This window comes from Suricata suricatta, chromosome 13 (assembly GCF_006229205.1).
Source record: "Suricata suricatta isolate VVHF042 chromosome 13, meerkat_22Aug2017_6uvM2_HiC, whole genome shotgun sequence".
NCBI lineage: Eukaryota > Metazoa > Chordata > Mammalia > Carnivora > Herpestidae > Suricata > Suricata suricatta.
In genome coordinates, this window is record NC_043712.1 from 17,386,090 (window position 1) to 17,412,006 (window position 25,917).

The 25,917-nt window shown below is 43.9% G+C and overlaps 1 protein-coding gene across 1 annotated transcript in view; it reads right to left on the reverse strand.

The window, feature by feature from the left end:
* The window catches only part of PAPPA (pappalysin 1), a gene marked incomplete at its 5' end in the record, with an annotated part of 251,587 nt that overhangs the window by 99,036 nt on the left and 126,634 nt on the right, over positions 1 to 25,917 (reverse strand). The window contains one exon of the mRNA XM_029919628.1: positions 11,521 to 11,714. Coding sequence (XP_029775488.1) covers positions 11,521 to 11,714 — 194 coding nt within the window. The remainder of the gene's footprint in view (positions 1 to 11,520; positions 11,715 to 25,917) is intronic.

Here is a 25,917-nt window from a genome sequence, read left to right on the forward strand (position 1 = left end):
TCTACTACAAAGCTGTCATCATCAAGACAGTATGGTATTGGCACAAAAACAGACACATAGACCAATGGAATAGAATAGAGAATCCAGAGCTGGGCCCACAAATGTACGGTCAATTAATTTTTGACAAAGCAGGAAAGAGTATCCAATGGAAAAAAGACTGCCTCTTTAGCAGGTGGTGCTGGGAAAATTGGACAGCAACGTGTAGAAGAATGAAACTAGACCACTTTCTTACACCGTACACAAAAATAAGATCAAAATGGCTGAAGGACCTGAATGTGAGACAGGAAACCATCAAAACCCTCGAGGAGAAAGTAGGGAAAACCTCCTAGACCTCCACCGCAGCTAGCTCTTTCTCTTTCATACTCTCCTTGGCTGGGGCTCTGACTGGGAGACCTCTAGAAGGTGAGCCAGAAAGATGGCCCCCTGTGTCTCCATCAGCCTCTGTAGAAATCTGGTCACAGAGATCTCACTGAGACCCTGATCTCTTCCAGAATAATAAGAGGCGAAAGGGCAGAGCCTTTACCGTGGCCCAGCTTCCAGAAGTCGCTTCCTACTTTCTGCACAAAGCTGTTAACAGAACAAGTGCAGGTTTAGTCATTCATATTTACCACAAGCCTACTATGTGCCAGGTCTCTTTATCATCTTGGAAACAACACTGTAAACCCCCGTGCTTCTGTGGCTAACATTCTGGAGCCATGGGGGTGGGGGGTCGTGGAGGCCCAGAGCAGCAGAAAGAAGTTCAGGCTGGGATCTGGGGCAGACTTTCAAAGCCCCTTCCCCCTACTCACAAGGTGGCGTACACCCAATCTGCAAAGCAGGAGACAGAACGGGAGACTTAAGAAGGCCCTGCTTACTCTGGTCCCTATTGCATTCATCAGGCAGCTGTACCCTGGCCGCATAAGGGAATCATTTACAGATGCTAATTTGTACATTGAAGCCAATCATAAAGCAGACATCACTCAGCAGACACTCTTTCTGACAGCACTGTTCAGTAGTGAATCCATCAGCACCCTAGAAGCACTCTCCAGGCAGCAACCCCTGGGGTAGGCACCGGAAACACCTACACGTTATAAGAGAGAGCCCAAACCCTTAGCTGCTCACTGGGCACTTGGTATGAAAAGCTGTGGACACAGGAAATGCAAACTACAAGACAGCTTGTGTTCTGGGTCGCTGGATGGTTCCAGAAGGGTTATGGGATATCAGAAGAGTGAAGGCTGCACCTGTGTGGGTGGCCATTTGGAGGAGGTGCCATTTGAGCTAGACCTTGAAGAATAGATGGCTAAGCCTCCAAGAGACAGACAGGTGCATGATGGATCTTGTGGGCAGGAGGAATGGAAACCCCAAGGCACGACCGGGGATTGCAAGTCACCCACTCTGCCTGGAGTGTACCTGTCAGCCAGGAAGAGCTGGCAACAGTCATGCAAGACTTTGTATGCTCAGGCTTTTGGATTTTAGAGGCCATAGGGAACACAAGCGAAAGCCTGGCAGGTGAAAGTTCATGAAGACCATTACTTATTGTGAATTCTGGGAAATGTACTCTAAAGGCAAAACTCCTCCATTGAAGATATATGCACACTTAAAAGATTTAAGACACTGTCTCACAAAAAGATTAACATGTCATATCTTACTCTGGAAAAGAGAGAAATATTGTTATTGTTTTTTTCATTTATTGAGATATAGGGCACCTGAGTGGCTCAGTCGGTTAAGCGTCTGACTCTTGACTTCGGCTCAGGTCATGATCTCACGGTTCATGAGTTTAAGTCCCACATCATGCTCTGCACTGACAGTGTGGAGCTAGTTTAGGATTCTCTCTGTCTCGTTCTTTCTCTCTCTTCCCCCATCTCTCCCCCTCCCCACTTGCTCTCTATCTCTTAAACTGAATAAAAAGAAAGTTATTGGGACAGGTGGTGTGGACCCTCAAGGAACTGGACTGACTCCTATTTTCACTCCATGGAGCAGAGGGCCCTCTGTTAGCTTCTGCTTCTGCATCTAGAAAATGGAGACACACAGCTCCTCCTACACAGGTTGGTTATAAGGATTTAAATGTGATGACTGAGCTGCATGAATTTAGGTAGCTGTCACTTTAGGTCAAGCACTGTTCCAAGTGCTTTCTGTGTGCTCTTACAAAATCCAAACCATTACCACTTTCCCCATTTTACAGATGAGAAAGCTGAGTAACTTGTCTGAGAACTTACTGTCAGCAGCAGCTCCAGGACGTAATATGCTCCAGATCAGCTCTGTCTAATCGGGAGCCCACTCCCCCGACATGGCTTTCTAAATTTAGATTAATCAAAATGAATGGTTCCTCAGTTTCATGAGCCACATTTCCACAGGTGGCTAAGGGCTGCTCGATAGGACAGTGCAGACATAGAACACTCAAAGGTCTATTGGACAGCTGGTCTAAAGCCTGGGCCCCCAACCGTTCTGCTTTCTCTGGAACATAAAGCTCCTGCCCGTAGCTCCCTAGCACATGCCAGTTTCTTTACTTCCCTGCATTGCACTGAGCTGGACCTTTCCCTGGACCCCCTGCTCCCATGCAGCACTGCAGACCTGGGCTGGCCATCACTCAGGCAGTGTCCACATTCCTGAAAGCAGCATCCTGCCAATGGACCAGATCTCTCCCCAAACTATGCTATGTCCCAGGATGGAGAGAAATGCTGACTACAGCCAAGCATGCCCCTCCACCAGCTGCACACATGGGTCCCGGGTGGGCAGGAGCCAGGGCAATCTCTGTGGGACCGCCCCAGCATGGAAGCACGCTGCTCAGCAGGGTCATCTCTCTTATGCCAGAGGAAGTCCATCCCTCCCTGGAAAACCGACCATGCACAAATATATCCAGAATCTCCTGGGACTTGGATCTGGCTGAAAAATGAGGAGAGTTTTAAGAAACCCATGGCTAGGGTGGACGAGAGAGGTGAAAGGAAGGCCCTTTTCTGGTCTGGTTCTGTAGATAACACAACCAGGCTACTTTCAAAAGTAAGGGTAGTGGGAGGGGCTGGGAACAGGGGGCTTGAAAAACAAATACAAACAAATAAACACACATACAAACAAAAACAAAAGGCTGTGCACAGCCAAACCTCAACTCCCCTTGGAACCCCATCCTTCGGGCCTGGCTTGAGAAAGTTTACTTTCAGACATAGAGAAATGAGCACATGTGGTTTTGGGGACAGAATTCAATACCGCCGAAGCAGCAGGCTCAGCAAGCTTGACTGGCTATTGCTTCCTAAGTGCACTGCAGACCCGGAGAGAGAACACTGTTTACATTTTTTACGTGTTTCTTGGGTACAGAACATGAAACTAAATTACACAGCAAAGGCCATGCTGGCTAAACGCTGGTGCCCCCACTTAAAACAGAAACAATTAAAAGAGAGAGAGAGGGAAGGAAAAGAAGAAATAAAGAAAAGGAAAAATGAGAAGGTAGAGGGGTCTTAGGGAGCCTGAGTGAATAACGGGGCTGGAAGGAAGGGGTCTGGTCCTGAGCCTGAGCATGGGGAAAGAGAATGTGGAGACTGACCACGAGATGTGAGTGGGTCAGGCTTGGAGGGAAGACAAAGGAATCCTCCTAGAGGGGCCGTGGGGTGGGTTGGCAGGCCTGGGGCTGCTCTCCACCACGAACCAGTGGAAGCAGCCCCAAACCACAGAACTGTTCTTGTTCCTGGGCTTCAAGTCGGGAGCCAAGCAAGAAATGAAGTCTTCTTCAAACCAGGCGCTTCCCCTACTCTGGTCCACGTGGCACCTTCCTGGTCAGTCTGTACGTGTCTGGTGCCTGCCCCCAACTGCTGGGCACGGGCTTGCTTCTGTGTATGGTCCTTCAAGGCCAACCACGTTTGTCTATGTATCACAGTACCCTGCCAACTTCTGCCCTTCCCCATTTCACTGTTCCTGCCCCGTCCTCCATGGATACCACATGCTACTTAAGGACAGGGGTTCAATGGTTTGTCTCAACCTCAAACCACGGCTGAAAATGATGCTTTGGACATAGTAGGTGCACAATAAGATTATACTGATTATACCAAAGAGATTATACCAATCCAAAGGACAGAATCATTTCACAGCACACAGGAGATAGAAAGGTTGAGGGAAGTAAGCAAAGTCAAAACTTCAGTAAGTAAAGCCAACAGACCCCCAAACTCTCTCTCTGCCTGTGCCCAAAAGAGTATGCCCTTAAGAAAATAAATTAAAAAAAAAACAGTAACAAAACTCAGTTGTTTCTAATTGGAAACTTCAATTGCTAAACATTCATAGGCAGAAAGAAGCATTTCATTAAAAAAATCTATCAGTTGCTATTAGAAGGAAAAACCACATTTCTGGATCAAGTGTCTCACCCTTGACCAGCACCTGCCATGTAGGGATTATTGGTGCTATTTTATGGATGGGAAGTTGTGTAGAGCAGACAGAAATGGTTTGCCCCCAAAGTGACAGGGTTGGTAAATGACCCCAGAGCTGGAAACCAGGTGGACCTGATTCCAAATGTCACCCTTTTTTCTTCAAAGCACTCATCATTCAGAGTTTTTCAGGGCCAACGGGATATCTGGAATTTCATAAGTCTGAACAAAGACAGCAGAATGGGTGAAGGAAGGAAGAAAGAAGGGAGGGCTGGGAGGAGGAGAGTCTGGAGGTGGACTCCCTTGCTGGGATCCTGAATAAGGATCCATGATAAATTCCAGGCGGCCACAGCAACCAGCTGAGGCACTCCTTTCTGATGCAGGCGCCGTTTCTTATTCCCCTGGAGGGATTTTGGTGCCCTACATCCACGAGACAGGCTGTAACAGGCCATAGGACTTTCTGTTCTGTCTCCTTAGATGACTCGCACATGTGCTCTTGAAAAATTATTCATAAACCACCAGGAGAAAGCACATCCCATGGGTATTTGGGAAAACTGCTTGGAATCTTCTCAGACATTTCAGTGTGTTCCTTTTGCCTGTCTTCCTTCTTCCACCATGGGCAGATGCTGTCCCATCTCACCAGTGAGAAGAGATGCACACTTGGGTGAAGGCACATGCAAGAAAGGAAAGCTCGTAGAAGTGACCTCAACACGGGGTGTTGCGTCCAAGGATTCTCTCTGTCCTTTGCAAATCATATCATCTAAATAGCACTGGAGAATTGCTTGTCCTTGCAAAATTTCCCAGTGAAGCTGTTTCAATGACATACCAGGAGTGCAGCATAAGAAAAGGCAGGAGGAAGAAGAGTGCCATCGGTGAGGCGGTTCATCTCCCTGGTGCTCAGTCTCTTCATTTAGAGACAAGTGACACCTCTCAGTTTTAGAACGTGCTTTAAACTTCTAGTGCAGGGTCTGGCATACAGAAGGTGTTTGATAGATGCTTCTCCTCTTCCTCAAAAGAACATCCGATTCTATTAGTCCCCTGCTTATAATCTCTAAAAAGCTCCCCTCTGCCCTCAGGATAAAGTCTAAATTTCAACCATCTGAAGGATGTCCCTACACCCCCCATAAGCTCAACTCTCAACTTCCCCTTTATTTCTTATTGGCTTTTTTCTTTTTTGATGTCTCTCCATTCCCACCTCCCTCCCCTGACCCTCCGCATTCCCTTTGCTGTGTCCTAAGTGCTTATGGAGATTTCTCACCCTTGTGTCCAGAGAACCAGCTGGGCTTGTGCTTCCTTCCTCTGGATGCAAGGACGAGGAAGACACAGAGGAATGGCCTCTGCTTGCTGGCTCAGACTTGGCGGAATGCCCACATTTTGTGATTCTCTTACTGACATTTCGGGGCTTCCTGTCTATAGCACACGGCTTGTGACAAACCTGTAAATTGAGCGGAGGTACTTCTTCCATCCATAATTTTCCCCTTTGTGCTTTTTTCTCCTATATCCCAGAAATAGTTAGGCACAGATCTGAAAAATCAGTTTTGTTTTTTTTTTTTTTACATTTTCATCTACACAGTTTACATGACTTTCCAAAGAGGGCAATGCTGAACCTAAAAGAATGAGTGCCTATGGGGAGAGATCTACACAGTGTGGCAGAAACAGTGGGAGCATATTTGGGGTACTGGCATAGTGGCTCCCACTTTCTTGGTGTTCCTTGGATGCTCACTACCTACGAAAAGATGCAAAAGACACAGTTTCTCCTAGCTTCTTCGCCGGTGTCACTGACAGAAGTAGACGGGAGCTGCCTCGCCCTGCCCCTGAGCTCCCATTTGGAACACAGTGGCCAGCACCCTGGTTATGTCCCTTACAAGAGCGAGCCCAGAAGCTTCTCACTCAACGCCCACCCCCCACCCCCAGCTTTATTGTCTGGATCTATAAAGAGAGAACCATGATTCTTATTTTTCATTTTCAGTAGGATTCAAAGAATTTGATGCAGAAGCTGGATCAACTTGATAAAAGTTATTTTTATGATTTGTCCACGACCTTCAGAAAGTGGGCAAAGGACTTTTCCCATCCCTGCCTGCTGGCTCCCATCCCTGCTGGCTGTGTAAACTGATAGCACTGTGGTTTCCTCCTCAGGGAAACTCCCTCTGAATCTCACTCTTGGGTCTCTGACTGCTGTTTCTAGTAGGACGTGCTCTCCAATGAAACTGTGAGCTCTCTGAGGGTAGCACTTCTTTGGGGCTTCTCTTAAAAGGCCTGGTGTGGTCCTGAGGATAGAGGAATCATTCACCAGCACAACTATTCTAACTCAACTGAATGTTGACCAAGCTTTTACCATGTGGGTCAACATGGTCTCTAAGTGAGGGTACGGAGGAGAAGCCTAATACATATGAGACCATTAACATCTGCACTACCTAATAAGTATAAAAACATAAACAAACAACCAAACAAACCCACCGCAAGGTGTTTTCTCCACATTTACACTCTTAATGTCCGCCAGATAGATGCTGTCATTTCTTCTTTCCAAAAGAGGAAACTGAGACTCCCAGAGGAGTCATCTGCTCAAGGTCCCCGCAAATCAGAAGAGGGTAAAGAGGGCAAAGCCATAGCCACGTGAGTTCCACTTCACCCTCACTAACCCTCATACTCTTTACTTACTCATGTTCCTCAGTGTGTGATTCAAATACTTTCTGTGCAAGTCAATCAATAAATACATTAATTCACAAGTTATTATAATACAAGACAAATTATGATTTGTATTTTAATGGAAGGCCCAAAGTGTTATGGATATGCCTAGAAGTTGGTGATAGCAACTCAAGGTAGAGTGGCAAGGGACTGAGATACCCAATAATGGGTTGATGACTGATGGAGAATCCATTACAAAGGAAGGAGGGATGTCTAGGGACTCACCTGCCTTACAAGGCAGGGATGTCCCATTCAATCACCAGCTCAGCCTGCATGCCTTACCATGGCGAGCTTACTATATAACAAAGCACTCCATCCCCCTGTGGATCATTCTCATTCTTAGAAAGGTTTTCTTTATTTTGGCCCTAAAACTACTACCCTGGAAATGCTTAGTCTAAGTTTTACCCTCAAAGGATTAACCAAATAAATTGATTGGTCGACTGAAGGTCTGTGATCCCTGGGGAGCACTGCACATTCCAGATACTATTTCCATTTCCTCTTTAGGCCCTTGCAGAAGGAGGGAGGTGTGCCTGTCTAGATAGGAGGAAATGGACTGTGGTAGAAGTGCTGGGGGCAGGAGGGGGGCAGGATGAAGGAATATCTATACCTCATCTTGGCAGCCTATGGTATAAAAGGGCCAGAGCAATGCAAAACATGGAGACAAAATTAGGACAAGATGAAATTTTTGCAAGCACTTAACCCAAACCATTTCTGAGGTTCCCTGAAGAGAGAGAGGTTGATTCTTTCAGTCCTTTTCCATTTTTGTTCTGTCTCAGGGGCTTCTTGAATTCAGGTGGGGCCAGGAAGGTACATGGCCAAAATATCCAAAGAATGTCTCTTATTACAGGGTGTTCAGCCTAATTTGCACATCTGGAAGTTCTGATGCTTCTGATCACATCTGGCTATGAGACTCAAGGTTCGGGGTGGAGTGGCTTAGCCCTAACCAAACTGGGGGATCTTATTGGAGGAGAATGGATGTGAGAGACTGGAAATCATTAGAAGCCAAGGGCTGTTACAAAATTGAAAGTAAAGTTTTCATCAATTTTCTAGACTCACATAGCACAATGAATGTTGTTGCTCCGTCACAGTCCCAGCAAGAACCTGACAACTCATTGTGACTGGGATGCCCCTCTTGATAGAATTCTCACATCTAGTAAGGCCAGGGGCTGGTTCTTCCACTCCCTGGTTTCTTCCATAGGCTCCTACACAGAGGCAGACACATAACTCCAGCAAACACCTGTGTTTATCATTTTTGTAGCATCCGAGGAAGACAGAGAGTGGGGCAAACCTGGCTTGTAAAGAAAAACTAAGAACAACTGTGGGCATTTCATCCCTCCCTAAGTTAATGGAGTGGTCCAGTCAATGAACACCAAGGGACCTGGTACAAGGGAGTAGCAACTGCCTGAACTCAGAGGTAAGGACAGTGCTCAGGAGTCTGTTAGGGGAGAATCCAAGAACCTCATAGTGTCTGCACTGTGACACCAACAATGGGATCTGCCTGGCTACATTTCTTTCTGCTTGTTTCCCCAGGGAGGCTTTACAGTCATTCACTGACCTCCAATTTTGGATGTGATTGCATATTCCCAATATCAGAGCCGGCTTCAACCAGATCCTAATCTTAGATTCTCTCCTTCTGGGCTGTGTGGCTCTGGGGAAGCCACTTCACCTCTCAGTGTCTCCAAGACACGGGACTGGCTGTGAAGGGTTCAATGCAGTGGCTGGTGGACCTCAATGGCCATTGCCCCCCTTCCCACTCTCCTCTCTCTGCTCCAGTAGTCACTCTCTAGACCCATGCTCTTACACGTGTGTGCATGCGTGCACATGTGTGTGTGTAAGAGAGACAGAAAAAGAAAGAGGAAGAAGAAAGAGGAAAAAGTATAACTGTACTGGGGGAAGGTGAGGGGCACATGGTCTATCTTAAGAATCTCCCAGCTCCTTCTCTCAAGCCGTCAACCCCTTCACTGGAAGGCCTGACAGGGTGAAAATTAACTACCAGGCTCCTCTAATCACCGCCCAGGGTAGTGAAGACCATGGTCTCCTCTGCTGTCAGAAGGAAACTACTTTATACTCCAGGGATAGCCTTACACAGAATCACGCAGGCTCCACATAGGTGAACGTGTGCATTTGTGTGCGTGTGCACGACGGGCGCCAGGCGCGAGTGACTTCTAGGCATTTGCTTTTAGTCGGGAAATTCAGGAGACTTTTGTTCTGACGCCCGCCAGGCTGCCTGCCGGGCCCTGCACCCAGCCTGCGACACATCCCCTCCCCTGACCCTGTATTCTCTAGTGAGCTGATCTCATTATGGCAAATTTAGTTACAGCTGAAGTCTCCTTGTGACAAAGATTATGTCCAAGCCCAGAGTAATGGAACCTAGTCGATTTCATTAAAATAAAATTGGTTACAATGAATAATTCAATAGGATGATTTTGTTTCCTCATCTCCTCTTTGTAGATCGAAGAGCTAGTATTTATAATGATTTTTCAAAATTGGATTTTTGTTTAAGAAGAGATAATCACCGATAATTCCTGACAGTCCCTCCTTACGAGGCTTTAATAATTGCCTGGCAAAGTCTCCTTTCAAATGCCGGGGCTGGACAATTCTTTCTCTCCTTTTTCTCACTTTCGCAGCAACAACGTTGGTTGGTGTCAAAGCACAGCTGCTGCCTCAGCTTTTGCTCACGTGCGATTCCAAGTGTGTTCATTCCCTTGTTTGAATGATGTTTTTTAAACATTTCTAGAACTGGATGCTAGTGCTGAATTGGGAATTCCTGGCTCTATCATTGGCCAGCCCTGCTGTTCCCGAGCAGGACCTTCTATGTCCCAGAGAGGGGACTTGAGCATTTTCTCTTCGGGGTGCTCATTTGCATGCAATAAGGTGTGTGGGTGTGTGTGTGTGTGTGTGTGTGTGTGTGTGCATATGCATGTGTGCACACACTTGTGCATCTATCTATAGTCAATTAAACACATTCTTTGTTTAAAGATGAGATGAAGAAAATGAATATAACTCAAAGCTGTTCTCGAAGAACAAACAGTCTAGGGGGGGCCAGATATGCATACAGGTAATTCCGACTCAAGGTGACAGGTGCAACCAAAGAGGAATTCAGTAAGTACAGAGGTGGCACAGGATGAACCCTAGACCACCACTCACTCACTCACTCACTCATTCATTCATTCATTCTTTGAGTCATTCATTCACCAGGCTGGTACTATGAAAGATTTCTCTCCACTTTCCTCAGGGCAGTCAGAAACAAATGCAAATGAATAAATCATCTAATGCACAGAAACACAAGCAAATAGATGAATGAAAAAATGGCCAAAAAAACACTGCAACTTATAAATGAAGAGGGCCTATCCTGTACTTCATCCAGTAGATGTTCACTGGGTTCCCGAAGAAGGTCAAATGTTTGGTTCATCTAGAAGTCAGGCCTACTGTCCACACCCTGAGTCAGGGAAGCCATATGAAAGAGGAATGGTAGAAGTAAGAGCTCATCTGCAAGGCCAGGAGGCAGGCTGGCCTCTGAGACGGCCACCGGGCCAGGCAGTTGGGAGCACTGAGTCGTGTCTCTGGGACATAGGAGTCTCGGAAGAAGGCAGGTGCTTGCTCAGCAGGATAATTGGAAAGGGGGCTCTGGGGACAGCATGGCCATCCCTAGAATCACACAAGCACTGGTGGCCCCAACCTCTTGCTCCCTCAACTAAACTGGCAGTCCCCCGGGGGAAGAACCCTGGTACATAAATAGTGCATTAGGGGACTGAGGACTGAGTCACAGCTTTTTAGAGTGAGGAAGTCCTTGGAGATCATCAAGCTCAACTAGCCTCTAATTTAAAGATGGCTGGAGGGGTGCCTGGGTGGCTCAGTCGGCGTCCACCTTCAGCTCAGGTCATGGTCGCATACTTCATGAGTTCAAGCCCCACATTGCACTTGCTGCTGTTAGCACAGAGCCAGCTGTGGATGGTTGCCCACCCCCTCTCTGCCCCTCCCCTGCTCATGCTCGCTCTCTCTTTCTCTCTCTCTCTCTCTAAAACTAAACATTTCATAAATAAATAAATAAATAAATAAATAAATAAATAAGGGGGTGATGGGGCCCAGAGGAGTGGGGAGTCTAAGGCCACACAGCAAGTTATGATAGAGGTTAATTCACAGGTGAGTGCTTAAGGAGAACACAACGTGGCACCATCCCCCCCAAAAGTAGAACTCCCCCAAAATTTGGTCTTAACCCATTGAATTCCAGTGGCATATCCAAAATGGAATCATTTCACCAAATATGAATTATAACAGGTAGGGAAACAAGAGGACAGACTTTACCCCACTGTGCTGATGTTCCCTGCATTTAACCATCCCATCTCACCTTTGACAAATAGTACTCGTGAGGCCTTGGGATTACATTTGGTTAGCGAGACAGTCAGGTGGCCACCTCCAGTGACACAACATTTGAGGAAGGCAATCTGGAGGGGACAGAGCAGAGATGCAGAATATCTGCAGGAAATGGCACCCGTGGCTTGGAGTTTACCTGGGAGGCTGCTGGCTGGCCGATGATGACCCAGCCCGGGCACTGCTGGTCCTGATGTGATACTGAAGCATTGGACGCCCACTGATCGAGGAAGCCCTGTGGCGTGTAGACCCCACAGTCCTTGATGCTAGTTTTCTGCTCAAACTCCTCACATACTCCATCACCATCGTGGAAATAGCACCGGCTGGGTTCATCTGCAGGAGATGGACAGAAAAGGGAGAGAACAGATGGATATGTGTTCTTTGGTGTCAGTTGTCATCTGCAGCTGTGGGATCAGAAGTCACGAGGAAACAGTACACACACACACACACACACACACACACACCCTTAAAAAAGGAGGTCCTAGGGATGCCTGGGTGGCTCAGTTGGCTGAGTGTGCAACTTCAACTCAGGTCATGGTCTCACAGTTCATGAGTTTGAGCCCTTCCTCAGTCTCTGTGTTAACAAAGAGCTCAGAGCCTGGAGCCTGCTTCAGATTCTGTGTCTGCCTCTCTCCCCCTCCCCTGCTCATTCTCTCTCTCTCTCTCTCTCTCTCTCTCTCTGTCTTTCTCTCTCTTTCTCAGTCTCTTGCTCTCTCTCTCAAAGATAAATAAATGTTTAAAAAATAAAAAAAGAAAGAAGGAGGTCCTGCCATTTGTGACAATATGCATGAACCTGAAGGACATGATACTAAGTGAAATACGCCAGTTGCAGAAGGACAAATACTGTACAAATCCACTTAAATGAGGATATAAAATAGTGAAACTTACAGGGGGAAAGAACAGAATGGTGGTTGCCAGGGACTGGGGGGAAGGATAAATGGCTGAAAGTTAAGAGTTACTATTCAATGGGTATAAAGTTGTAGTTATACAAGACGATGTGTAACATTGCACTTACAGCTAACATTGTGCCTATAGTTATATTAAGTGTAGGTACAGTTATAAATTTAGAGGGTAGATCTCATATTATATATGTTTTACCACACACACACACACACACACACACACACACACACACACATACACACACACACACACACATTCACAAACACTTCAACCTTCATTACCCCAAGTGAGCCCTGCAGCAACCTTGTGAGAAAGGCACTATTATTTTAATTACTTTAGTCTTTCCATTTTGGACACTGAGATCCCAAGTGTCTTTCATAACTTTGCCCAAATTCACACGGTGTGTTAATACCAGATCCTGGTCTCAAATTCAAGCTTTCAGTTTCCACGTTCTGGGTACATTACCTGACACCACAGAACTTCACAGTGGCAAACTGAGGTTTATTTAACTCCAAAGAGAATTTCAGTTTCACATAAGGACTGAAATGATACACGAAAGGGCTGGCTTCAGTCCCAGCTCTAACTAAATTGCTCTGTTACTTAAGACAAATCCCTTTTCGCCCTCTGGGCTCAATCAGATAAGGGGTTAGAGTGCTGGGACCCCAAGAGCCCTTCCTATCTACAGTTCTAGGTTCCTCAGGGCTTGTTGGATACCATAGGAGTTCAAGTTCAAGGCCAGGTGAGTTCTCAAACTCCCATGTAATACAGACCACAGCAAAGATTTCTGCTTGGGACAACTTAAAGCTGCAGCTGGCTGCAGTGATTCTCTGCTGTAAGGACAATGATCATGGCAGCGTATGGAGCTGGCAGGTGCCTTCTGAGTAGGCCGAACCTATGCACGTTGCTTGATATTTCAGAACAGAATAATACAAGGAGAAATCAGAATGTGGCCACCTGAAGGAGAACCCCCACCCCGCCCATCCATTAATAACTCAGATGTCAGGAAGTCTGTGCTATTTTCCCAATACCTCTAGGCAAAACTAAATATCCCTTTCTGTGTGAGTCTCTGTTTTATAAATATCCCTACATTAACACTTTTCTGTGCTCTTATATGTACATGCTGCAGCTCCTTTGAAAGACTGAGCTTCTTAAAATCGAGTCCCTATGTTGTCTCTCCAGGTGAGCTTATGGCTGTCATCTAAACAAGTGAACTTTGAGACTGACTGGGATGTCCAGGCAATAGGCACATTTCCTCAGAAAATCTGAAGTAGTATCTCAGGCAAATCAGAACATGTGGTCACCCTAAAGATGTTGTTTGATTTAGGATGTCCTCCCCCTATTTACTCCAAAATAATGGAGTGGAGCCCCATTGCCAATCAGGAATTGACTTCTATCTGTCATATTTGCTATACAACTCTGTACAGTTAGCTTCACTCTTCATCCTCTGGTTTCCCATCTGTAATACAGAAACAACTGTCCTAAATACTGTAATGATGTGGTATGGTGACAGATGGCCACTACATTTATCATGATGAGCACTGAGTCATGTACAGAATTGTTGAATCGATATGTTGTACCTCTGAAACTAAAATAACATTGCATGTTAATTATACTTCGATTAAAACAAAATGACAGAAATGATTGTCCCAGCCAAGACAACTCTCAGGACAGCCCCAGAACTCTCATAGGAAGTGGACATAAACATGCTTTGTGCATTCTAAAATAACAATCAAGAGAAAAAATATGCTTTTATGGGGTCAATTTATTTACAGCTGGCTGAATGGAATCACCTTGTGAAATTAGTACTCACTTAAAACACTTAGTGCAGTATTTCCCCCAAATAGGAAGAGCTGGGGTCAAGTAGAATGAAAACTTGGATTTCTAGGATGCTGACTATCTGCAAAAGGAGTCAGTGAATTCAGGGGCAGCAGAATGTTGAGCCCCTTCCAAGCTCCAAAATCCCTTGTTTATTTCAGCAAACAGTTTACATAGTGAAATACTATCAAAAGAGCCAGAATAAATCAATTCATTATAATTCAATTATTTAAGGATGAGTCTGAGCCAGCTGAGGACTCCAGTGACCAGTAGCATGCCTGACAGCACAAGCATGGAGAGGATACAGACTCAGCACTTCTCAGTAGCTCCAGCCTCTTGGTGAACGTGGCCAACTTACATATAATAAAACTTAGACCCAATCTGAAAGTGACCAGCCATTAATCCAGACTTTGCTCTTTCAAAAACTCAATAAAGGGAATTGCAAAAAGCATGGGTTTTGGCATCAGACAAATAGGACTTAAAGTAACCTAGCCTCTCTGAACTTCATTTTCTCATCCAAAAAAGAACGGGATGATGACGTCTACCCAGTGTTGTTGCACTGATCTTATGAGATGATATGTACAATGTCAGCATCTTCACTCATTTCAGCTTACAGGAGACTGGGAGCCATAGGCAGTAAGGAGTCTGCTTCCAGATCACAGAGGGAGATGGTAGAAGAGCTGGAAGTAAGAACCTGGCCCTTTTATACCCAACAGAGAGAGGTTCCCCACCCCCACCCCATGCTGTCTCCACAGAATAATGAAAGCACGTTCTTTTGAGGAGAAGATCGTGGGGTTGCTTGACTGAAGACAGTTAGGGTAACATTATAATAAGATCATATAAGATCTATTCCCAAGATGACTCCATTCACTTCCTCAGCAAAAAGTCCTCATAGTGACAGGAATGGGGGCTACCGCTAAGTTCTCATGAAGGCTAACTTCTTCATCCTCATATGTAAGACCTCAATATTTCTGTCTGCTTAGACTCAGCAGAACCAGGAAGTAGTGGAGAGGTGAGGATAGGCACAGCAGGCAAATAAGTAGCAAGGTAGTTAGGTACATGCTAGATAGATAGATAGACAGACAGATAGACACAGTTAAAAGAGAGAGGTGGTGGGAGGAGTGAGAAAGAGTGAGTGAGTAAGTGAGAGACAGAAAGGGAGAGAGAATAAATATGCCTGGTTTCTCCCCCAAGATTCTGCTGACATGTCTATGAGCCACTTTTTGAAATAATATCCTTAGACTCTGCTATTCATTTTCTCTTGCTACTAGAGTCCTGGGGGCCCTTCAGCTACATCTGCCAGTCTACATCTGGGGAATTTTCTCTCCTGCTTCACTCCCATGCCCCAAGCACTGTGGAGAACAGAGCGAGGAATGGAATAAAAATGTGTGGCCAGGAAAAACAAAGACAGCAACAACAACACAATAGAACAAAACTGGCCTTCCTGTTTTCATTGCACCGATTTACTTGGTACTTTTTGAACACTTTATGCTGGTAGCTGAGCAGGCTGTATTCAATACCAAGGTCAAATGATCACCCTGACACCTGCCTTCCCTGTAGTAGGTAGGTGACATTGATAATAATGCATTCCCTTGGGAAGAGTAATGTGAAAACTGACTAGACTCTCAAATAATTGTTGAATGAATGAATGAATGAAATTCAGCACTCCCAATGCACATACTTCTGGTCCAAAAATATTTAGACTCCATACCCTTTGAGAAATTTCTTTGGACAAGATCTTAGGGTAGAGCAAAAGGGACTAATATGGCAGCTGTGACTGGATGACAGTGGGATTGCATTTGGCAGTCTGATTTCTCTCCCTCACCTCACATTCCCCTGACATAAGAGAACACCTTATCTCAGACCTACTCCTTTTCATGCAGTGACACATTTAGAAACCTGCTCTATCCAGCTAGTGGATTTGATGTGGGGGGCAGGTATTACCAAGTGTGTCATCTCCAGTTGAGCTTTCCTTTGCTAAATACTTTCTTTTTCCTTTTGTAAGAAATGTGGTCAGCTCTAAAAGCCTGAGGCAGATGGACTCTTTATAAGTGGACAGACACAGAGGATGCCACTTCTCATTGACTTAATTTCCAATTCCCATCTGTCTGGAACATCAGAATAAAATGCCATGCCTCTGCATTCCTGAGGCTTGTCTGAAGGACACTATTTGAGATAGTAAGAGATTACTGCCTTTGTTTGAAAGCGTGGAAGCCAAGTCTTAGGAAAATCAGATGATTTTACCTTAGCATGTAAGAAAAGGCTGGGGTTTAGGCTATTATCAAGAGTTCTTGTCCTTAGAGTCAGAAACTCTGGACTGAAGCCTCTAAATCTGTCCATGATTACCAGGTAATCTTGAATATATTTACTTACAGTGGAACTACTTCAACCCAACTGGGAGACACTAATTAACTTAGCTTGATTAGAACTCCTGGGGTAAATGAACAAAAGAAATAAATAGAGACTCCATTGCTGAAAAAGGGAGCAGGTACTTAAATCGCTCATGTCAGCTCAGTACAAGATCTTAGAATGATTTCCATTAGCCCTCACATCAACAATCTTTAAGTCAAGACAGTCATAAGATATTGGCCACTGCAAAAAATGACCTTAAGCCACTGTGTCCTTCAAAAAAGACCAGAGATAATGTGTATTCCTCAGGATAGTGGGATAATTTAGCAGGTTTGGGCTATCACTAATATGCCCCCAAAATATATCTGCCCATGCCATGTTTCACATTTGATGCTTTGACAGATCCTTCTGTTTATGGAGGAGATCCTTTTTTTTTAGCTTGGCATACAAGACCCCCCACAGCTGATCTCCCTTGCAGTTTTCCAAACTGGCCCATCCCCATCATTCTGCCATGCCCTCACAAGTGTTACTTCCTCTGCCTGGGATGTAGTTCTCATTTTTCCTTTGCTAATTCCTGCTGGTTCTTCAGATGCAGCTAAAAGTGTCTCCTCCAACAGGCTGGGTCCATCCTCCATTCTCTTCCACAGACTCCCATTGTGGCTAGGTTAGAAGACCTTCATCTGTGCTCTCTTACAATTCCCAGATTCTACCCCACCCCCATACAGCTTTTGTCAACCTGTCTATGATCAAGACCCTCTTACAGTCCTGTCCCAGCCTGCAGGGAGAATCCCTGGGTACAAAGTTGCTGACTCTCATATCTGTATTCCCAACTCATAGCACAATACCTAGAGTGAAGGGGGTGCCTGACAAATGGCTGAGGAATATATGAGCAGATGGATGACAAATGAAAACTAATGAATGTCTTGTACTTAATATAGATTATTACCAGTTTGTGCATGTTCTAAACTTAGCAAGTGTTGGCCTACTCTTCTGTAATGTGATTACTGACCATACCAAGAGAGTACCACAAAGCAGAGTTCATCAAAGCAGAGTTATCCTCTTTCAGTGGAATGACATATTTTGTCTAAAAGGTTTATTAGCTTTGTTATCAAATGTCTTCAAACTTTGGGATTGACTATAGTTATTCTAAAACAACCCCCCAGTGGTTGTCTTGCAAACATATCTATGCCCTGCTGGGACTAAAAATCCAGTAATCTTTTTGCAATAATTTCAGCAATGGATAGGTAAAAAAAATATAAGCATCAAAGCTTTCTGGAGATGTAGAAGTATGGGCTCTTATTATCCCCAGCTAAGATAGCTTCTAAATCCTCAATGAGAACTGCAGAAGAGAACCAATTATGTAACCAATATTTATCTACTCAGTATCTGCTCTGTGTCTGGGCTTGTACTAGTGATACACTGATGAATCAGATTGGGCTCCTCCCTTGTGGGTGGAATCAATACTGCTTAGGAACACAGGGAAAGGCTTCCCGAGAAGATGGTTTTGGGCAGAATCTTGGAGGAAAGAAAGAATTTGGGCATGTGAAGAGAAAAGTGTGAACAATGGATGAGCCTCAATCAATATGTGTGTCTATGAGAAACTCATCAAGGTTAGGGCTAACAGAGAATGATAGGCCCTGGAACTGATGAACGCAAAAGCTGATCTGAGGCCAGACTAAGGAAGAATTGCAATGCCATGTTGAGGTATTTGAATTTTACTATTTATAAGTGGGGAGACTTTGAAGATTTTTCTGAGCAAGCAAACCTGTGATTTTCACACTTCTAGAGGCAGTGAGGTATAAGACCTGATTTTGCTTGGCAGGGGTGCCATATATTATTTATGTGACTTTGAAGAAATTACTCAGAATTTCTAGACCTTGCATTCTTCATGAATAACGACTGAAGGATTGAATGCTTACTATCATGCACACATCACTTAATAATACATGCAATTATATAATAACCAAAAATGTTTGCTTAATTGCTTCTGTGTACTAGGAACTGTGATAAACTGTGGGTACAGAGTAGTAAGTAAATCATCCATAACCTTTACCTCATGGAACTTACAGTCTAGTGGTCAATGTAGGTGAAGCACTCAGGACATACCAGCTGATCAGTAAATGGTCTATGACAACGATGATGATCTTGGAGCTGAAAGCAATTATTTCATTTCATATATGGGAAAGCTGAGGTTTACAAAATTGAAGTGGTTTGGCGTTAAAGAGCATCTCTAGTAGAGACAAGACTAAAACACTGGCTCTTGAATGCAATGCCTTTTCAACAACACTATGCCAATTTATCAGACTGGGCTTTCAGTATATAATTCTGGTAACAAAATAGTTTGCCACCCTTAACCAAGTTTCAATATTCCTTTTGGGAATCTCTGATTTCATTCTTTAAAACATCCCTAGTATGGACTAACTATTAGTAGTCTGAGAAGCTATTGAGGTTACCAAGTCTCTAGCCCATTGAGGGGAAAAACTCTCTACAGATGGAGAAATGACAGTTTCGAATAGTAGGAGATGTAATAAGTAGTAAGACTCGGGGAGTAAGCAAATAATTTGAATGCCTACTCTCCTGAGATGGGCTACCTTCCAAAGGATGATAGGATTTACCTGTGTCTCTAAACTTGTTTATGAACATGGGTCAGCTTCTGAGAAATTAAGATCTGTCTCTATTTCCAGTTGAAGGAACAGTAATTGGCATTAGAATTTCCTTTTAGTTCAATGATTACTATTTTTTGTATTTTTTTAAACATCAGAAAAAACAGTATTTTCAAAATCAGCTGTTTGTTCAGGGATGGGTCCAACCACAACAAATGGGTTCATGCCACATAACAGTTCATCCAAACAACAACAATAAATGATCAAAAAATGCACAATATTTGTGTCCAAATAATAGCTTCTTGGAATGGGAAACTAGAGAACTTAACCCTAAAGGTTTACAAAGGGGAAGCTTGGTGGGGAGGTGGGGGTGGTAATGTTGGCATGTGTCTCCTCTGAAACAGAAATAGCTGGACTTTACATTGCCTGTGTTTCAAAGGTTTCATGTCAAACCCACACTGCTGACCTCATTTAATTCTATTCAGAACCTCCTCAACCAGATCAGTCTGTCTGGAGTACAGAAGACAGGGTGGTGAAGGGCCTCTAAGTAACCATGTATCCACTAACAAGTTTCAGATGCTGGTTAGGTCTACTGAATCTGAGGAGCTTAAATTGGTTTTGGGCTCCTTCAAGGGTTGTACCCAAAGTGGGCCAGAAATTCCTTCCTGTGTTTCACTGTGACAACCAAGCATCGTCTAGCAAATGGAGAGCACTAGGAAAAGAAGGATGAGTCTGGATGTAGTCTCACATTAGTACGTTCCCCACCCAGACCTATTATGGAGAGCATCCTCCAGGGGACAGCTTGGTCCTCTGTCCACTTGGCCCTTACAACCCTCTCATGACTGACTTGGGTCTTCCCCATTTCCTAGGAGTGATGAATCTAAAGTGCTTAATCAATGAGTAATTCATCTAGGAATACTTAGTTGACCTCTGCAAAAGTTGAACTTCCCTACCTAGTGTTCAAATCCTTCCATAGGGTAGCTCCAACTTTCCTGTCTATTCTCATTCTCAACCATACCTCCACCCTCAAATGCACAGTTTCTTCCCAGAACTCACAGCTCAGAGCTTCTGCTCTTATGTCTTTAGCCTAAAAGGTTAGTTTCTGCCTAAGATTTCCATTAAGATTTGGATCTGACATCCTCAGCTCCATGAAGCTTCATCTGTTACATTTTTGTACTGCAATGTGTCCAGCATGAACCAACTCCCTTTCCTTCCTATATTTTTATTCTCTCCTTCCAAACCAGAAAAACAGGATATGGCGTATATAAAAATTTTAATTAAAAAATACAAAAATAAAAAAAAAACCACTCTGTTCAGTCCACATCTCTATACCAGTATGTCTCCTACTTCATAGTTCTCTTACCATGATCTACAGCAGACTTTATTGAGAGTTATCTGTACTTAAACTGCCCACTTCTTGCCTACAATTCACTCTTCAGTTCTCTCAAAGCTAACTTCTGTACTCACTGCTTCACCAAAATCAGTATTGCCGATGACGATCACCACTGACCTCAAGGTAGATAAAACCATAACATGAAAATCCTCATCTTGCTAGATTCCCTTGAAGCATATAAAGAAGTATCCTCCCTTTCTTCCTGAAGCAGTCCCTCATGGAATCCATGGCACATGCCATCCCATTTCCTTCTGGCTCTCAGCTCCTTCCACATAGACTCATTCACTGATTTCTGCTTCCCTAAATCTCTGCCAGCTGTCCAGGTCTGGTCTAGGGCCTCCTTTCCTGTCTATCTACATAATGTCATTCAGTTCTAATTCTTCAACAAAAACATGAGAACATCTAAGTGCCAATGACTCAAACATTTCTTTAGAAATGACCTCTTCTCTGGTTCTAACTGCCTACAATGACATCTCTAAATATCTATTTAAGGACATCTGCATGGCTCAGATGGTTGAGCATCTGACTCTTGATTTCAGCTCAGGCTATGATCCCAGGATTGTGGGATCAAGCCCCGTGTTGGGCTGCATGCTGAGTCGGGAGCCTGCTTGTGATTCTGTCTCTCTCCCTCTGCCCCTCTCCCCCACTCATTCTCTCGCTCTAAAATAAACTTAAAAAAATCTATTTAAAGGCATCATGAGGGGCGCCTGGGTGGCTCAGTCGGTTGAGCATCCGACTTTGGCTCAGGTCATGATCTTGCAGTTCATGGGTTCGAGCCCCGCGTCAGGCTCTGTGCTAACAGCTCAGAGCCTGGAGCCTGCTTTGGATTCTGTGTCTCCCTCTATCTCTGCCCCTCCCTAGCTCTTCCTCTGTCTCTCTCTCTCTCAAAAATAAATAAACATCAAAAAAAATAATAAAGGCGTCACAAAACCATCATGTCTAAAGCAGAAGTAATGGTTTCTCTCCACATTCTTTACTTGCTCTTCCTAGTAAATGACATTGCCCAACAGTGGCCAAACCAAAACTGAGTCCTCTCTCCCATTTCTTCAGCCCACCCTCCAATCCCACATAAAGTCCTTGAGCACATCCTATATACTCTTTCAACTTGGGATATTCCAAAAAGATCCACTTTCATTCCATCACTGCCTCATCTTATTCCTCAATCCCATTAGAGCATACACACATCTTGCTTTATCTCCTTCACACTATTATTCACTATCTAAAAATAAATTTGATTGATTACTGTTTCTTTCCCACCTGCCCCATGTGACATAGGTTTCATGGAAGCACATTTCAACATGCACCTCTTTATTTAGGACCAAGAAAACTGCCTCACTATTTTGCATAAGTGACATTTGAGAATGAATGAGAGTGAATGAACAAGTGAATATGTATAGCTCTTGGGTTCTGAGACATTTCTGGGCTGCCACCAGTGTTACTTCTATTTACATCGCTAAGTCTTAAGACAATGCCAGTCTAATAGCAGATGCTTGGTAAATGATGAATTAACAAAGTCTTTTTGGAGTTTTAGAATCTCTGTTACTGATGGTATTGAAGGGATTTCAAACCTGACTTGAATCTGTTTCAGCAGATTATACTACAGAAAGATTTTTATGAAAATATTAATTAGAATGAGATCATATTATAAATCCAAGCACACATTGGGAGGGAAAAAATCCAATTCTATCTAAACCAGCCCATAATATTTTTCCCCATGAGACATCCTGCCTCACCATCTGTCCTAAATATTATTTTATTTTCTTTTTTAACTGAATATGCAAAGAAATGTAACATCTGGATAGAAAAGGTGGTGCATACTGGACTGAAATTTAATAAAGAGATGTGATGGTCTTATGAATTGGAACTTGAAGATACATTTTCATCACCTTGAATTTACTATAGTTATTTAAATGGCCTATGAGATTGTAAGCAAAGATAGTGATCCTAATAAGTGACAAAGCATTCAATAGAGCAGGATGTTCAAAGGCCTGAAAGACTTTCAGCCGGTCTGTCTTAGGTTCCAATGCTATCTCATGATATGGGAGAGGAGGTAAAATTCAGTTCCACAATGAATTACATAGTGGCCACAAAATAAGCAGGCATTCTAAGCACAGTCAGAGGGAGAGTGACAGCTAGGACCCAAAAGCCTTTAAAAGTATGAGCAGGAAATAACAAAATGTGATTTGTTTTGGATAATATAAGCTAGTAATAAGTTGAGAAAAGCAATCGGAAGCATTCATATGCAGAGAATGGAGAGAAGTGGCATAAAAGGGTGATGAAGATAACAAGGGTCAGTGGTTGTTATGTGATCTCATCACCCCACACCAAAAATTAGTAAGTAAAAGGGAAGGAAGGAAGGAGGAAGGAAGGAGGAAGGAAAGAGGAAGGAAGAAAGGAAAGAGGAAGGAAGGAAGTAAAAAGGAAGGAAGGAAAGAGGAAGGAAGGAAGGGAGGGAGGGAGGGAGGGACACTTTCTCAGAATCAGCAGCTTGATCAAGAGAATGAGAGTCTAGATGAGATGCTCTCTTATTTCCCTTCTGGCTGTGATTTCCCTTCTAGAGAGTAAGAGTTACATCAAGTAGCTTTATGATCCCCTTCAACTGAGTCACTCTAAAATGTATTTGGTTCTTGATTTCCCCCCCTTTAATCATTAAACCAGGTATTCAGTCTGAAGATGGGGAAACATTAGCAAAATGAAAACAGAGAATGGGAGAGTTGAAACCATTCTGAGAAACACAGGATTGGACTACAGCAAACAGAACAGAAAATCAAAATTTGAAGCTCAACTCTGTCACTAACTTACCCTTCGGTACAAATAACACATAATCATCCTTCTCGGTTTTGCTCCTTGCATCCATAAAACAAATGACAGAACTGCTTTTCCTACCCATTTTTGGGGTATCTTTTTAATGTCTGTTTATATTTGAGAGAGAGAGAGAGAGAGAGAGAGAGAGAGAGAGAGAGAGAGACTTATGAGAGAGAGAGACAGAGAGAGACTTACAAAAGAGACCATGAAAGAGTGCGCAAGTGGGAGAGGGGCACAAAGGATCTGAAGTGGGTTCCAAGTTGACAGCAAAAATCCCAATGCAGGGCTCAAATTTGTGAACTGCCAAGACCATGATCTGAGCCAAAGTCGGATGCTTAACTGACTAAGCCACCCAGGTGCCCCTTCCTACCCATTTTAGAAAGTGGCTGTAATGATCAGATATTATGGCAAATACTCAGACATGTGATTGTTTTCACATTTTCTTAGTGCAGTTATCTGGAACTCATGTCCCAAATCATGAGATGGCTTTCTCAACTCTCTAACTTAGCCTCAGCCACATCACTTGCTCTTGAAGGCCTTTTTCTAACTGAGCTGCCTCCGTTCCAGTGTCTGCAGACTATCCCACTATTCAATTTCACTTTCTACAGAGCATTAGTTGCTTCTTCAAAAATTTACTTGGGGAGCCTGAGTGGTTCAGTCAGTTAGGCCTCCGACTCTTGATTTCAGCTCAGGTCATGATCTCGCGGTTATGAAATCAAGCCCCATGTCGTGCTCTGCACTGACAGTGTGGAGCCTGCTTGGGATTCTATCTCTCCTCCCTCTGCCCCTCCCCTGCTTGCATGTGAGCATTCTTTCTCTCTTTCTTTTTCTCTCTCTCTCTCAAAAAATAAACAAACATTTTTTTTAAAAGTTTACTTGATTACTGCATTCTCTCTAAAATAAAATAGCAGGTCCTTGAGAGCAGAAACAGGGTGTTTTGCCTACATTTCCAATTCCAGGACACAGGAGACAATCAGTTAATATTGCTGAACAAATGAACTCTTAGCACCACAAGGATCTCCAGAAATTGTCTAATCCACAGGCTTCCTTTTGCAAATGTGGCAACTAAGACTCAGAAAGGTTAAGTAACTCACCAAATGCTGCATAGTTAATTGGTACAGGCCAAGGGTTTGAGGTGGCTAATGAAGGCTCATATATAAATATTGGGAGTATGCAATTTCAAATAGAAATTGGGTCTGTGAAAAATAGGTGTATGTAAACATAAAAAAAAGAACACAACCAAACAAAAATCAGTATGCACACACATGTGTACCCGTCCATGCAGTAAAATAAGCAGCTTACCAATCTTAGCATGTCCGCACGTTTCCAGAGAAGAGAGACTTCTGGGCAAGTTGATGCTATGTTAAATAACGGTAGCCAAGGGATTGAGGATGAATCAGGGCACCACATGAAAACCAAGCCAGTCACCCCCGTCTGGCACAGCTGATTGTGACTAAGGTGACCGCAGTATGCTCGGTTCTTGGTGGGGTTCCCATGTAAGAAACTAGAGTCTCAAAATGGATCCCTCCCGCCGGAGCCCTGATTGGTCTGGCCCGTTTTGAAGACCTTCCTCCTGACATATGATTCAGATAAGTCCAAAAAGATGAGGCATTCAAGCCACAGAGTCCTCCATCTCCAAGTTGGTAAGATACGCCACACTGCTCTAAAGGGTAGAAGCCAATTCAACGGACAGAAATGTACTCAGGTAAGTTTTCTTTACTTTTACATGATGGGTGGGCTCCTCATCTGCCCTTGGAAGAGGATTTTATGTTGACTTGAATCTGTATACTCTTTGACTTGTTTTGTTGAACTGTATTTTGTTCTTACAGAAATATATATATGTATATGTATATTTGTGTATATATTGAACTGTATTTTGTTCTTACAGAAATATATATATATCTTCTCCCAATAAGGAAAAAAAAAAAAGAGGGAAAGAAAGGAAGGCAGGCAGGAAGGAAGGAGGGGGCAGGAGAAATTGGTCCTAAATTTTCACCTGGAACATTTAAAAAATATCAGTCAAAACCTGTTTCTTTAAAATCAGAAATGATAAGGGTCAGAATAACTATTCATGTACAGAAAATGTTCCAAGGAGTAGGGGCTGCTCTGAGATCAGTTTCTGCTAACTGGAGAGGGGATGGTCCAGATCACAGACATGTGATTGCAAACTGCATACCTGGCTATAGATTCCAGAACAGAGATCAGAGAAGCCCCCTGTGGTCCTCAGATGGCTGGGCAGACCAGTTTGGGGCCCCTGAGGACCCTGTATATTGGGGCCCATGGTAGGTATCACCACTGAGCAATATTCCAATGTACGAAGATGCTTAACCTGAAGAAGAGACATCTCAGAGGGGACATGGCAGAAAATTCCTCTAACAAACTGCAGCTGATCTGAAAGTAAAATTGGCTGCCTTAGAAGACACTGGTATTCGGTCAACAGTTTCCAACAGAGGTTTGATGACAAGTGACAAGGCATAATCCGGCCCCTGTCTGCTTCTGCAGCCTTCTCTCTCTCCTCTACTCCAGTCTCAGCCCAGACAGGCTCAAAGTGTGGCTGCTTCCAGAATGGACCACATTCCCCCCAATTCCCAGCACTGCTTTCCTTCTGTCTAGTCTCCACTCATCTTTAGCCATTATGTAACCACCCATTTCTCTGCAAATTCTCTCC